A 16,851-nucleotide genomic window follows, 5' to 3' on the forward strand; every position below is an offset into this window, starting at 1 on the left:
TATAAAATGATCTACAAGGATATATTGTATAGCACAGGAAATATAGCTAATACTTTATAATAATTATAAATGGAATATAACCTTTAAAATTGTGAATCACTGTGTTGTACACCTGAAACTTACATAGTATTATACATCAACTGTATCTCAATAAAAAATGAAAAAGAAATAGGAGTTTTTAAACATTTCCCCAATATTCACATTATTCTAAATATACCTTCTTTTTTCTCTTCATTTATTCAATGAGACATTCTGTTTTATGTTTTTAAATAGCTGTCATGGATGCACTGGTAGAAGATGATATCTGCATTCTGAATCATGAAAAAGCCCATAGGAGAGATACAGTGACTCCAGTCTCAATATATTCAGGAGATGAATCTGTTGCTTCACATTTTGCCCTTGTCACTGCATATGAAGACATCAAAAAACGACTTAAGGATTCAGAGAAAGAGAACTCTTTCTTAAAAAAAAGAATAAGAGTTTTGGAAGAAAAGGTAATTTATCTATTTACTACCTTCATTATGTTTGTGACTTAATAATTCAAAGCATTTGAAATTTTAAATATTTTTCTGCTCTGTCTCCCATGAGTACCAAATTTCTAAGGATAACTCCCTGCTAATCTCAAAACCCTGGGCATTTTACTTAGCCTACTGTGTTTCACTTATCATAGTGCTTGGTGAATATTTGTAGAATAGGATTAAAAACATGAAGGGATTAAAGTTCAAATATTTTTCTTACCTCTTTTTTTCAGATTGCCTTACCTTCATAGCTGTATGTATTTTATTCAGGATTTTTAAATATGTGCAAAAAATTATATACCAACAAAGGAAATGAAGTGTCAAAGGAAGAAGTTCCTGGAACATTGTTCTGATATGTTTAATAATGTTTTCATCAGTACTGAAATTTTACCAGGACTGACATCTTCTTTACCTCAACATTCTTCTTTGTTCTTGAACACACGTAATAAGAATGCATTTAACTGATGAATTAATGTCTTCTGTTTACACCTTTTAATGCAGAAACTGTTATAGAATACATAATCAAGGTAGCTGATTCAATTATAAATCATCAGATCTACTTAGCTTATTGGGAAATCTTCCTCACTCATCCATTTATTGGGAAATCCTCCTCACGCATCCATTTATTTTTAAAGTTTAACTTAGTTCATTTTTCTTCAGATCATAGTTTATGATCCTTAGATCTTCAGTGTAGTGGTATGTTACAGACAGCAGCTTGCACAAAGGGGGAAGGAAATGATCTAGTTATAAAAACTTAAGGATAGGGCTTGGTAGAGTTTCACTCATTTGGAGGAAGTAAGAAAAGACTCAGTTTTAAAAATAATCAATTCCTTTGTATTCGTATGAATTTTCTTAATGACTATTAAGTAAAATTGTGACATACTGGATAGAGTGACAAAAGGTAACATTTTGGAGCTTGTAGTTAGGTTTATTCTAAAAGTCAATAGAAAAATGTGATTTGGTATAAGTAACATTGGAAATATTTCTGTACTTTGTGACCAACAATCCTAATAATTTCTCTTCTGGAATAATATAGGACTTGAACTAACACGTCTATTCCTTAAAATGTCAAGTACACACTAACTTGATACTTTTCTGATGATGGAAATTAAATACTGTGTGCTGGCTTGGAAAACACATAAGCACTATAAAAGAATGATGTACTGTGTTTAGTATGACGAACTAATATTATAAATAGTTACTACAAAGTATAAGATACTGATTAAGTAAAAGCCTGAAAGAAGAGTTTTTAAAATATCTGTTCTGTACTTTTTACTTTCTTAATCAGTAAAGCTTAATTGTGTGGAAGTGAAATGTTCACTTAATTGTAGTCCAGGCTTTATTCCCTGCATTAGAGTAATTAAGGTAAGTTGTGGAGCCATAGAAGACTGACTTATTATGTAGAATATCCTCTTAAGCTTTGTCTTCTAATTTTATACCATTAGCTTATAGGAGCTCGAAAGGATGAAGAAACAAGTTCTGTGGGACGAGAACAAGTAAATAAGGCCTACCATGCATATCGAGAGGTTTGCATTGACAGAGATAATTTGAAGAGCAAATTGGATAAAATGGTAAGTTGGTTTGAAAAGGATGGTATCTGTATATTGTAAATGAGTTTTCTCCTTCAAGAGGTTAAAGTTAGAAATGAGAGATATTTACACTTATTAGATTAAAAAAATTGCATGCTCAAGGCAAAAATAGAAAATTTTGATAGGAATATTTGTAAGTTATTTCTATACAAAATAAGTACTCAATATGTAATTATGTTTAGGTCTTTTTTTTTTTGATGTTTAGATCTTAAGTACATCTAACACCACTAACTTCTTTTGAAAAATCATGACTTAGTAGAGTTTATCACTGTGTTTTTTTAAAAAAGCCAGTGAATAATATGTCCTAAGTTAGAAAAAGAGATTAGTGAAAAACTGAGCTCATTTCCCACCTTGCTTTTCAAAGGCTAGAATCAGTTTTTTCAACATCTACCTGAAAATTAATTTATAGTATAATACCAACCTATAGATTTTATTGAATGTAATTTGGCATTTTCTCTACTTAACTAGAATAAAGACAACTCTGAATCTTTGAAAGTATTGAATGAACAGCTACAATCTAAAGAAGTAGAACTCCTCCAGCTGAGGACAGAGGTGGAAACTCAGCAGGGTAGGCCACTTAAACTTGTTATAATTATTCTAACGCAATTAATACATTTTTCCATTCCTGTGTTATATCCATGATCAGTTTTCTATGTCTGTATCCTAAGGACTTATTTTTTAATTTTTAGGCTTATATTAATTGCTCTGCTTTTACAAAATATCAACTTTTAACTTTTCCTTGAATATAAATTGTACTTTTCCTAGAGAAAATTTGATGGTTTTTATTCAGGTCTAGTTTGCAGTGAAGTAGATGAAGAAAGGAGTAGAACCTCATCCTCTCCAAAGCCTCTTGCCCACTGCTAGATGCCCTGTCATTGAGTAGTTACAGTTGCTTCCCCCCCACCCCAATTTCTAAAGGTTGTTACAATGTGCAGATGAGATGCTATGTTGAAAAGTTAAGAGTGGGAGATGTGGGTATTAGCCTGCTCCCATGCACATTCACTCTGATAAGACAAGCTGACGAGTAGGCCTCTGAGAAACCTTTTGATGGGAGGTTGAGGTGAGATCTCTCATGGCAGCTGATTGGGGCTTTTTCTATGTACAGAGCCTAAGGAACCAAGTCAAGGGTTAGTCCCTATCCAGTGGTATTGAGTTTGTACAGTGGAATGTTTATGAATAAAATCGTTTGGAAGTTATGTTCTAGGCCTGATGGTCAAACTTTATACTGTCTAAAGGGACTAGGTGGAGTGATGAGCTGAGTGAGCATCAGTTTACTCACTTCATTTAATTCTTATCACTCTTAACCTTGATGTATATAGATTATTCATCCATCTATAATTTCAGCATATGCTTGATATGTGTTGTATAGTTTAAAGTTTCAGGCTGACAAATTTGCTCTTTATCCTAAACCAAAAATCAGGGATGGGGTAATTAATACATTCTAAAATAAGATTGCTAGATTTCTTACTAGGATAGATACTTGAAAGTAATTACTGTTTTTCAGAAACTTAGTAATTGTTCAAGTTTTATATTGGTTTTTCTTTTAACCTGCATTTTATTAGCATAATCTTTTTCGAATTGCAACCAATGTAGAAGTCAGAAATAACAATTTTAATGTCCATCCTTTTTTTAGTGATAAGAAATTTAAATCCACCTTCATCCAACTGGGAGGTGGAAAAGTTGAGCTGTGACCTGAAGATCCATGGTTTGGAACAAGAACTGGAACTGATGAGGAAAGAATGTAGAGATCTCAAAATAGAGCTACAAAAAGCCAGACAAACGGTATTACAAAATTATTAAATTGAGAAATTCAGCATGCATATGTGTGCATCATATGTAGGATTTATAACTAAGTGTTAAATCATAGAGTTGACATAAATTATAACTACTTAGAGTCACATTATCTGAAAATACACCTTTATCTTCCCCTTTAATCATTTTTGCTAAAATGATAACTGTATACTTTTAGCATAATCCCAGAATTATGATTTTTTTGTTTAAAAGCTAATTTTTAAAAACCTTACTAGTTTATTAATTAAAGCTGTTCTTTCAGACTTCCTTTCCTTCAGTTTCCTTAAGTCATTTTTTTCTCTGTAAAGTTTAAAGAGAACTCAGGTTTTAAGTTTCCCACTTCATTTAACGTAATAATTGCATTAATTTAGACATGACAGGAGACTTGCTTTTAGAATTATTAAAACAAAACTTTACAGCATCCACTAATTCTCAGAAGTCTAATACTTTTGGAGCAACTTTAATTTTCAGCAAATAGCTGAGAATGCAAGAATTGGGGTTGGCGGAGCGGGGGGTGGGAGTGGGGAGCAAAACAAAAACCCTGCTGAGCTGCTAAAGTGTGGTTAGCCTGAAGTCATCCACTGAAACATAAGTTGCCTCTCAGGTCCTCACCCAGAGTCTGTCTACTAATACAGTGATCCCTGGACAATGGGATTGTGACCCGTGGAGGTCTGCTTATACAAGGATTGTTTTCAGTAAGTATACAGTCGGTCTTTGGTATCTGTGGGTTCCACATCTGTGGATCGAGGCCACCACAGGTTGTAGACTACGCTATCCATTGTTGGTTGAATCCATGGATGCTGACCCGAGGATACAGAGGGACGACTGTGAGACTTGAACATACGCAGATTTTGGTACCCACTGCAGATCCTAGAACCAGTGTCCCATGGATAGGATACTGAGGGACAACTTTACATTGGGTTCAGAAAAGCTTGGATAAATGTTTTCAATGTCATGACAATGCTGAGAATAAAAAGAAGGAATGGTAGAGAAGCAGAGCAGTGTGGGAGCAATACTCCAAACACAAAGTTTAAAATAGTTATTACAAGAAATTGAAAAGTTTAGTAGTCTGGAGTTCAATAGCCATTATATACATTCTGTACACTTATGTATTTCAAACTAAGGTAGCCACTTAGATAATTATTTCTCAGGTCAACATTTTGCCCATCAGAGTATCCAGCACTACTAAGGAGCTATGTCCCCACCCTAGGTTCTTCTGAGCAGCCACCACCTGAAAGAGGAGGTGGCTCACTGCCAGCTAGCACTCTGCCCTGAGTCCCAAGTATCCTCAGATGAGCCGACAGGTCTCTCATCTCTAATGTGGTCTTTACTGAAGGTGACCACTGGTTAAGAATGAGACAGGCATTAAGAATAATACAGCATCCTGCCTTGGCCTTTACCCAGTGAATTCTTCTGAACTGGACATTAAGAACTTGATTTGGAGCCCCCAGACCTGATAAAGGGGAAACACCCACTATAAAAATTACTATCACCTCCCATTAGAGCAAAAAAAAATTGTTTTTCCTACTTGACATCTGAAGTTGATTTTCCTAGCTTTGCACCCGTGATTATACTCACAATTCCTTTAGTAGCTTCCAGCATCCTGTCTTGCAAGCCCACTTGCCGTAGCCCTTGAGAGGCTTCTTTTAAAAAGATGTGCTTGCAGGAAAAGATCTGCATCTTGAAGCTCTGAATTACAATTGTCAGTATATACTTTCTACTTGAAATGATTTGATAGCTTTTATAAATAATGGATATCTCCTTATAGAGTAGGAAGCAGAACCATGGAATCATAAAAACTTGGTTCATGATTGCATTGCTTATTGTGACATTAGCAAACTCATTTAACTGAGTTTTTTTTCTATAAACTTGACATTAAATATCTAAGCAGCATGGTGCCTAGTACATAGGGTATTCAATAAGTGAATGTGTTTCAAAAAAATTAATTAGGGTAATCCAGAAAAGCAGCGCTTTAGGGGGTGTATATGTGATATGTGTTAATACAGTTCAGTTCTTATTATTTGTTTTCCACTAGGTGGTGCTAGAGGATAAATTTGCTTTTAGTTTAATTCATCTTTCACAAATCAGAAACAGACTTGAAGGTAGAGAAACTTTAGAAATCACTTGTTTTATTGCTGATGAAATTGAATCTGAGAGACTAAGAAACTTTAAGAGTTGAAGGTGAGGTAAGGGAGGAATTTTTTTTTGAAAAGGGGATTTAAGACACGGTCCCTTCTTCATGGGAATTTATTTGGCTGGGGGAGGGGAGATTTAAAGTCAAAAATGCTCACAACTAATATAAAGATATGAACCACGGAAAGATGGAGTGGAAATTTATCAATTTATCAAGGGTTCCAAGTTTAAATCTTGGTATTGTGGGATGTGTACATTTCAATCTTGTTTCAAAGGTGTTACTGGTCAGAGTCCTCTTGGATATGGGAGTCAAAGAGCAAGCTATGGAGAGAAAATTTATGTTCACATTAATAATCTTACTTATATCTACTGTAGCTATACTTACAAATATTTTTAAGATGGTACTTTCTGTGAAACATATTTTATAACACCTTCTGAAGTGTGAAATAGCATCCTACATGGACAGAATATTGGGGCTTTGGGGGCTTTGCTTTTTTTTTTAAAGTACTTAGTGAACTCAGTTGATTGAGTGTTTGGTATTAATGAGGTCAAGGTTCCAGGGTCAGTTCCACTATGGGCCTTCTTTACTTTCTGTATCCTCCAGTTTTTCAGCCACTTATATTCAGAACAGTGGATCCTTTGAGAAAAACAGACACTAGGACCGAAGCATAGGAAACACTGGCTCAGTAAATGGAGTTGGTGTAGATGCCTAAGGTAGCCAATAACAGCCTCTTTAGAGATGCACAGTGTGCTGTGTGTACTAAAGGTTCTGAGCAGTCCTGAAGTACAGGAACCTATTTAACTTGAACAGTGTTTCCCAGGATTTTGTAGCTATGGGCCCATTTATGTGAAACTCCAACATCAGATGGCACAAGTTGGGAAACATCCATTACTGCCTTTAGAACGTGGCAAACTGACGACTGGCCAGGGACAGGGTCTTTGAGTATTAGAGACAATTCCTTTGTGCTTTTTGCTAATTTACGTTAGATTTTCTGAATTGTTAGGTGGTAGCTGGAGAAATACTTCACCAAGCAAAACTGTTAGGTTTTTTGTTTTGTTTTGTTTACTATCATTGGCTTTAAAAACAAAGAAGGTTTCCATTGTGCATATATGTATAAGTATACACTAATTAAAATGTACATTTTAAATTAATTATACAGAGAAACGAAAAGTGACTTGATCTGATTCCTTCATTTCCTGTGAGGAACAGGAAAGGAAAATGTCCAAGGTTATGTGCTTTGTTAGTGGTCAGACTTCCTCTGACTTGTGGGCCAGTTCTGTTTCCCCTGTCCACAGGGCTCCCTGAGATGCAACTAAATCATTTACAGTATTTAGTTGGTATTTTCTAAACAATCAGATCCAAAGACACTTTAACTTCTGTAGTACATTTTGATATTTTACACTCCCAAACTCAGAGGACTCGTGAAGTCCTTTTCTGGCTTTTTAGTGCTCCACTTTAAAAAATATCATTTAGATTATATAAATAAGAAGTGGTAAAGTTAAATTTTGTTCTCTTAGTTTATAGTGGCCATTTCTGCTAATAGAATTAGTGCCTGTGGTAGTCATTTTTATTTGTTATAGACCCTGAATTGAATGCATTGCAAACAAGTGTTACAGAGTTATCTTAAATGTATTAAGTCCACTTTTAAATATCTTTTATAGGTTCTTTTTGTCATCTATAACCTAAACTACTAAAACTTGGAAGTATATAAGGACTTTATGAAGTCCTTTCCCTGTCATTTTCTTGTGGAAAGAAGAAATTTATGTTAATCTTTTTAAACAATAACCTGTTAAATTTTGGTATTTCTTTGTAATAATACCAAAAAGTGAAATACCAATAAACTTCCATTTTCTGGTGGAATTCACTCAGCTATACCTGAAGAAACAGTAATTTGATAAATCCGTTACCCTTTTTTGAATATAGATTTCAGATTGGTATCATCAGAAATACATTTTGTAAGACTCCAAGGTCTTTTATGTGAGAGCAAGTGTATTTTTTAAAGAAAATTAAAGCATTACTGACTTTAAATAATTGGAAATGATTTAGAAATATCTAGTATAGATTTGGAGTTATTTCATTAAAATTGAATATAAGATACTAGTTTTATGCTGTACAGTTACAGATGTATTCTGTAAAAGGTGAAGCACGTGTAGGGTAATAAAGTACTGAGAATAAATAGAAGGTAACAATTACAACTTTTAAACTGTTTTTTAAACAATGACAGTATCCATCTCAGGAAGACAATCTGAAGAGCAGAGATCTCCAAAGACTAAGCATTTCAAGGTATGAACATCCTTCAGCATTGAATAATAATACATTATATAACAATAATAATTATTCTGTAGGCCACTTTGTATAGGTACATAGATTTCTGTTATGATTTGACCTTAAAAACAGATTGACACTATTTGGGTACTGCATGTAATTTCTGATCACAATGTATTTATAAAAAATATTTAACTGTTCCTTAACAACAGGCTTGAACTTGAGCAGTAGAAAGGTGCATATTGTGATGCCTTAGATAAAATTTTTGAACATTCAGTAATATTTTAGATAGGATTTTAGGGAGCTAGTTGTGCAGAAGTATTCTGTAATCCTGATTTTTACATGAAGAATTATGCATTTCCATACACAGCAATATCACTTTGTCTTAAGGGCAAACTTGGACAGCCTTTGTCTTTGATATGACAAGAATTTTAAGAGAACTATCCTCTTGGGGTAAGAATAAAATTAGCTATCATGGGCTTCCCTGGTGGCACAGTGGTTGAGAAGTCCGCCTGCCGATGCAGGGGACACGGGTTCGTGCCCCGGTCCGGGAAGATCCCACATGCCGCGGAGCGGCTGGGCCCGTGAGCCATGGCCGCTGGGCCTGCGCGTCCGGAGCCTGTGCTCCGCAACGGGAGAGGCCACAACAGTGAGAGGCCCGCGTACCGCAAAAAAAAAAAAAAAAGTAGCTATCAGAGTTCATGTATGTTACTTTGGCCCTTTTTTTTCTCAAATATATATATCATTTTTATTTAAGTAACATAAGTGCATTGTTTTATCTGATAATTTTTGTTCTGCTGTGTTAGCATTCCCTCTCTCCATGGATGCTTCCACCCAATGAAACAGACTCATTTGACTTCACTGTTTGCTCATTTGGCTTCCAAAATTTACTGAATTATCTCATACCTATTCCTCCTATCAAAAATCTAATGGAGAGAAACGCTCAGTTGGGGAAAACAGTATGAGCAAACACGGTGCAGCCCCTCTTCCTGTGTGAAGGGCCAGCAGTAAGTATTATAGGCGTCATGGGCCAGAGTCTATTGCAGCTACTCAGCCCTGCCATTCAAACAGTAGTTCACTTATGCCTTCAATTTTCATCTAAATATCCAGCAAGGAAGTTTTTCCTTTTTTTAAAACATGTGTCTAGTATAGCGTCCATGTGAATTATTTTTCCAAGGTGTCTTCTATGTCAGTTACCTTCTTTCTTCCTGTCAACCTAGGTTTCCCCTTATTAATTTTGTTGTATTTGTCATTTTTATAAGCCTTCTTAAACCATTTTTGGAAAGAAGCATGTTAGAATCAGTAGGTCAAATAAAAGGGCTTATATAAATAGTTTATTAGAAGTACATGGTATAGAACAGGGTTTCTGCTTCCATTCATGGGCAGTGTTACATAATTTGGATCACTTCTTTTGAGAATAACTTGAAAAGTTGTCCGCCACCCACCAAAAAAATGTGTGTTTGAAGGCATCATATAACTAAAAAGATAGTGAAGGATCTCTAGGCCAGGATTTGGAGGAGGAGGAAGGCCCCAAGAGATAAGTCTGGTTTCTGAGGCTGAGAACTATGTAATTTTGGCTTTGAAGTACAGTTTTGAATTCTCTAAAGCGCAGTATCAATTCAGGGTATCAACTGAGAGAAAAAGATTTTAGAATGAATTAAGTTCAGTCTAAGAGTTTCTGTATGTTAAAGAACTGTGTAATTAAAGCGGGTCCTAATGGCTCCCCAGTGCTCAAGTACATTTCTGTGTTTGCAAACCCATAGCAGTGTGGATTGCAGAACTGATTAGCTCTCCCTCTTCTGGTTAGCAACTAGAAAACTAATAACCAAACTTGTAGCTTACCCTTGGTAAACTATATCATGCATTTTTATGTTAGCCTCATTCCTGACTGCATTTTATCTTGTTTTTCCTTTACCTTATCATTTATACCTATTTACAGTTTATAGTCCTGTTTTATTAGTCTTTAAGTTATGTCATCCACTTCTAAATGGAACAATTCAGATGCTAAATTAAGTTTACTATATTAGGAGAAAAGTACATAGGAATGTTTCCATAAAACCATTAACTAAAAGTTTAGGTATTTTTAAGGATTATTTTCCAGTTATTTGGAAAACTCCCCTTTTTGGAACACCTCCTTCTTTGCATTTCCTCCATCATATTGCCAGGGGAACAAGGTATTGTTCCCCATATTGTTTCCTGAGTGAACATTTTAATTACTGGAGGCCTTTTATATGTTCCTCATTGTATACAATATCATTAACAATAACAGCCCTGCCCATCAGAAACTTGGCCAATGTCCTGCCAGTGTACTAGTTGGGGTTATCTTTATGTTGTTGCCTTCAGTTCTTAAGCCAGATCTAGGTATGGGGTAACTTCTTCAGATGCAAATTCTTGGTTTAGAAAATAGGGATTAGGTTAGTGTTTTTCACACTGTGCTGTGTTGCCTTAGTTGATCATGAACTTTTGTGAGTTAAGACAAGCATTTTAGAAATAAGAATAAAACAGAATAGAACATAACAGAATATGGGTTGCAGTGTAAAATGATTGCCTGCTGTGCCTTACAATTAAAAATATTTGAAAGATGCTTGTTTGAAGAAATCACAGTTGTCAAGATATACATTTCTAAGTCTCTAGTTCTTGGCTAAGACTATCGCATACTTTCATTTTAATTCCTCTGGGGAATGTAATAGCTCAATAAATTTTGAAAAGCTAAAGAAAAATAGGGCTGAAGTAAAAAAAAAAAGTAGATTTTTCTTATACAAGGAACATTCAGTATTAAAGAGTTGAACGTACAGTGTCAATTAAGAAAACTGAGCTTTTACAGTTTTTACCATGTAAGCTGGACATGTGCCCCCTTCTTGAGATGTGGATAAGCAGGTTTCATTACGTTTAAAATTTAGAGGTGTGGAATTTTATACTGGGACGAAGAAGGTTGTGTTGGAAGTCAGTAGTTGGTAAACATGTGATGAAGCTGAAGGTTATGATGATTTGAAAAATGTTACCCACGAAGGGCAGCAGTCAGTCACAGGACTGGATAGTTGAAAGGCAGCTTTGAACAGCAGCTTGTTAGTCAGGAAGTTCTCCTGCACCTGCTTCCTTGTGTGTGAAGTGAGCTCCCAGGTTGCCGCGTTTGTGTGAGAACGGGGTGAGGTGCCTGTCTAGCACATAGTACATGCTCAACCACCGTTATCTTTTTGTCTCATCTGTCTTATTTCTTAGGGTTCTCATTTGGGGTGCTTTGGTGTTGCATCTCAGTGTTCAAGTAGCTTTATGAGTTCTTTGTACACAACTATATATATCAGTAGGATTTTGCTTGTATGGTATTTAAAGCAAAATTTAACTAATTTATATTCCCAGCTGGTGGGAGGTAGAAGGGGAACAGTTTATAGGCTCAAAAATACCTGGATAAGTAAAGGTTAGCTGGAGCTCTGCTAAAGATCTGTGGATGACAACTGTCCAGTCTTACTTAAGCAATGATTTGTTCAAGTAGAATTTTAAAAATTTTAACACACTTTGAAGACTCTAGCACTTTAATATAAATGGTGAAGTGTAAAGTAACTGCCATTACTTTGTTATCCACAAGAGGGAGAGCTTATACTTAGTAATAATTTTAGTTTTTTATATCTGTAGTTTTCAATTCAGGTGACATTAAGGGCAAAAGAAAAAGATTAGACATATGTTAAACTAGGTGACCTAGTTTTTGGTGTCACCTAATTTATAAGCAGTCTTCATTAAATTGAATTGGAAAATGTGTATTAGTGCTGCATTAACACCTCTATTATAATTTTCTCTTATTTTATATGGGTAGCTATTTTGAATGATGAAATGTTTGATATTCCAGTATCCAAACACTGTCTTGAGTACCGTATTTGCTTTTCTCCAAGTCAGGTACTGATTTACCATCTCAAGCCACTGTTTTTAATCTGTATGATTCATATCATGACTGCATGAATTAGCACATGTACAGTGTTTACACTTAGCTGCTACGTAATGTGAGTAACTCTTTTTGGGAAGCATGCTGAATGCCCAGAATTGCACCAAGGAACCACTGACTCTTCACACTTCAGACAGTTCCTATGTGAGACACTCATTGTAGCACACGGTTCAGATGTTGACTGCCGAAGCAGAGGTGGTTAACTAATTTTTGTGAAGAAATTATTTCACACCTATCAAAAACCTGCAAAAATCCCTGTGTTTTTTAATAGACTACTGGTTAACAAATGACGTTACAAGAGATTAAAACAAGTAGATTTTTCTCAAAAGCAGTAGAAAGTTTATTCTCCTGCTCCTATTGAAAGAATTATAGTCTGAGTGGAATGGAAATATTTTGACAAAAAAGGAATGTCATAATTAAAAATAACTGTTTTTGAATATCTCTGTTTCCATAATTAGAATAAGATATTAGATTTAGATATGAAGAGTGTTATCCTTGTAGTTTGTTTAAAGGTTTTTGTTTATAGCTAGACAAAAATTGAAGCATGACGTGACATGTTTGTTTAATTTGATTTCATTATCACTAAAATTACACTAATATCTTTAAGAGGCAGTAGGGGTTGTTTGAACACTATGAGATCAGTTCTTACATATGTGTTGAAGATTTTGATTTATTTAGTTGGCAACTAAGAACCTAAAAAAAAATCATGAAATATGCAAATAAGAATGCTTAATGGAAGATGAAACTCAATAAAATTAGGTTTAAAATAACTGATTTATAACTTCTCAGATAACTGAGGTAAAATGCTTTTAATTATGAGAGGTATTTGTGAAGTTTTTATTTCTGTTTCATATAATCCTCTCTCCAGCTCCTTTTCCCGTACCAGGAAATCAGCTGGCTCTTCATGTCTTGTGCTGTCATGTCACATTGGTTTAGAACCAACAATATGAGACAGCCCAGTCAAACATAAAAGACTGGAATGCATGAAACCTAAATTTTATTTTAATGTGGGCTTCAGTGTACATTCAGAATTGATAACAGCATTTCAATTCACAACATCAGAACAGAATAATCAAAAGATAAATACAAATTTAAAATCCATCCATGAATGAATGTCACTTTATTCTTGATCAGATTTGCAAGTGAAGACCATATTCCTTACTATTAAATATATTAACGCCACTGCACATCGTAGGCTACCATAAAATCTCAGTCCTGAGAAGAGAACTATTAAACTTGTTGGTTAGAATACTTTTTATAATACCCTTCTGTTTAATATAGTTCAGTTAATTGATAAAAATTAGGTCAATGTTATTGTGAATAAGATTTTTTCACTTGTTATAATGCTCTATTTAAATATTTTAATTATTTAATGAGGAAGTTTTATTTAATTTGTATTATTTCACAAGAATTTGAGCAGAAATGCAGATAAGCTTATTTCTATTTTAAAGTTATTCCCTTCTCTCCACCGAGAATAATAACCATTAACTTTATTTTTTTTTTTAAACCCTGTATTTCAGTGATAATATGCAAAGTGCATACTGGGAACTGAAGAGAGAAATGTCTAATTTACATCTGGTGACTCAAGTACAAGCTGAACTGCTAAGAAAGATGAAAACCCCAACTGCAATCAAGAAAGGCAAGTCAGGGTTTGCCGGAAACCACTGATTCCAGCCAAACTGCTCAAAGAGCAACTCGTTATTGTATCTTATCGAAATCTCATCAAATGAGTTTGATAAGCCAAAGTATATGTAGTCTATTCACAGCCACCCATTCTCTGCTCTGGCTTCAGCCTCATACTGGTCAACTTCACACATAAAGGTGTTGCTGATGTGTGTTTCTTCAGTACTGTATTCTTTTCCCCTTGTGGCTTTTTTCTCAGCCAAGTGTTGCTTATGTGTTCAAGGCTGAGGTGTTAAGTTTGCTCTAGTTGACCTTTTACCACAACTACTTCATATATTAAAAAAAAAAAAAAAGACACCAAAAGCTACTTTCATTCCAGTGCTACAGAATACACCAAAGACGTAGCTCTTTAAATTGTTTTTAAAGAGAGAACTCTGATTCGTTATTTGGTTATTTTCATTTTTCGTACACTTAATTTTTCTTTCCTTAAAGGATAGATTGTTTTGAATAGAGAGTAGATGCTATTCACTTAGCCCTTTCAACCAAACAAAAATTTTCATTGCTTTTCATATTTAACTGCTTGGCTGATTAAACCTTTTCTTGAGTTTTGTGTTAACTAGTAGTGGCTACTTTGCCAAAGCTATTTCTATACTGAGAAAAATCAGTGCATTTGTACCTTTTATTACGTAATGGTTGTATTCCTGTAAAGTTGTGTAATGTAAATTTGAATGCCGTAAACTTTATTTTTAAAGGATGAGATGTGACTTTTTTTTTTAAAAAATCATTAATTTAAAATTGTCGTTTGCACCTCAAATTGTTCCTAAAGAGGGCACAAGAGATTTTATAAATAGTTCTCCTCAGAAATGTTTCCTGTGGGGCGGGGGACGTTGCACGTTGGGACAGAAAGCTAAATTCAGAATTGCCTTTCCGTTTCTAGGGTTAGTTACTTATGAACCAGGCAAAACAATAAGGTGCTTTGGCACGCCCCAACTTAGTTTACGGTTCATTTTGTCCTCAGGTTTTCCAGTGGCTAGGGTTACGTATGAGAAAACTTTAAGTTGATGGTAGAAATAAGACCTCTCTTAAACGAGACTCATGGAGTAATTTTTCAGTGAGTTTTCAGTGTGCCTCTTATATACTAAATAGAACTTCCAAAAAATAATTAAGGAGAAATGCTGTCTTCTCATTTGGAAATGCTTATTGTCATGTCCCTTCTGAGCTGGTGAATGATCAGTCTTTGCCTGCTTTGAACCGTAAGTTTCTAGCACGTTTCCTACGACAGTGCCAGGCCCGGGGCCACCACTCTCCACAAAGAATTGAGTGCTTTGCGGAGTGGACAGAGATAAGCCCAGGTCACCTTTTCTCTAGACCCACATGTCACCCTGTCCAGAAGCTGAGCACTGTCACCTCCTCCCAAGAAAAGGGGCAATGAGCTTATTTTTTAATGTGGTTCAGTTTCTTTCTCCTTTAAAACTAGAGTCAGGCCTTGGTTGCACTTGGTATCCGTCTTGGGCTGAGGGTGAATTTGTCTTTGCTGCCTGGGGAAAGGGAATGCAGAGGGAGGGAAGCACACCCTTGCTTTGTGTTGTCTGTGGCTGAACAGCAGCTGGAGAGCGGTCTGTTTTCTAAGCCATTACATGTTACTAAACTCATTTTTTTTGCTTTTTTTTTTTTTTTTTGACCTATATTGTGACCATAGCAGAATTTACATTTACCATTATATATATTTGACAAGAAATGAGATGATTTTATAGCTTTTAATTTAAATTGTTTTATCCATAAAAGCCTTTAATATATATCAAATTTCAGTTGGGTCTCGCCAATTTACAATGTAGTTATTTCTGGAAAAATTTACTTTTGGACCACCTATGGAAAACAGATTTGACTAAGCTAAGGAATATTATATCTAACAAAATTTTTAAAACTTAAGAACAGCTTTCTTAGTCTCCACTGACACACAAACATTCTGCAAGCCTTCTCCAGCCATATTAAGAGCCAGGAACAGGGTCTTTGCTTGTATTTTAAGTGAATTGGTTTCCAGCTTTTTAAAATAGGAATTTCCTCATGTTCACTATGATATGGGCGGGACAAGATTCCTGTGTCCATTTTGCAGACGAGAGAAGTGACACCTGGAGCAAGCAGTCAAGTGTCACCCTGTCAGTAAATAGCGGGTCCAGGATTAGAACTGAGATCATCTGTCAACTTCAAGTCACACTGCCACAGTGATCGCACTAACTTGGAAATGTCCATTTCCAGTTCTAGAATCAACCAAGTTAACAAAGTGTTTGTTTACTGTTTTATGATCATAAATACCAGGACAGCTGATGCTTAGCCTGTGCTTTCTTTTCAGCTTGCGCCCCAGCAGGATGCATGGAAGACCTTGGGAAAGACAGCACAAAACTGCACTTGACGAATTTTACTGCAACGTACAAAAGACAGGCCCCTCTCTCACCAAACGGCAAAACTCTTTGTCATACCACGTCTTCCCCTTTACCAGGAGATGCAAAGGTTTTATCAGAGAAAGCAGCTCTCCAGTCATGGACAGATCATGAGCGATCCATTCCTCACGATGGCACAAACTTTCAGGAACACAATTCTTATGGCAGAAATTCTCTGGAAGATAATTCTTGGGTATTCCCAAGCCCTCCTAAATCAAGTGAGACAACGTTTGGGGAAACTAAAAATAAACCTTTGCCTTTACCCAACCTGCCACTACTGCATTACTTGGATCAACATAATCAAAACTGCCATTATAAAAATTAATTATGAAGAGATTTATGATGTTCTCACGAGGTTGCTGTATCTCCCTCAGTGATTTTCTTGGGAAATCATTAACAAACTGAAAGCAGATTATGATTAAACTTTTGCAGAGTTCTTCAGTATTTACATTTGCACATAATGTACCATATTATGTAGTTGATTTTTCAGTATGAAAGAACAACCTCCAGCTCCATATTCTGGCTAAGAATCAGATATGTGTTACTAATTAATAAACCT

The 16,851-nt window shown here is 35.3% G+C and overlaps 1 protein-coding gene across 1 annotated transcript; it reads left to right on the top strand.

Moving 5' to 3' along the window:
- Positions 1-278: 278 nt before the first annotated feature.
- On the top strand, positions 279-16,851 carry AZI2 (5-azacytidine induced 2; the record flags this gene model as incomplete). Its single annotated transcript, XM_079713383.1, has 7 exons — positions 279-494; positions 1,964-2,089; positions 2,576-2,675; positions 3,741-3,889; positions 8,257-8,315; positions 13,752-13,870; positions 16,205-16,851. 7 exons carry the CDS (start codon positions 279-281, stop codon positions 16,615-16,617), a joined length of 1,182 nt encoding a protein of 393 aa, XP_079569509.1. The 3' UTR covers positions 16,618-16,851.

Source organism: Hyperoodon ampullatus (assembly GCF_949752795.1).
Source record: "Hyperoodon ampullatus genome assembly, chromosome: 10".
Classification (NCBI taxonomy): Eukaryota; Metazoa; Chordata; class Mammalia; order Artiodactyla; family Ziphiidae; genus Hyperoodon; species Hyperoodon ampullatus.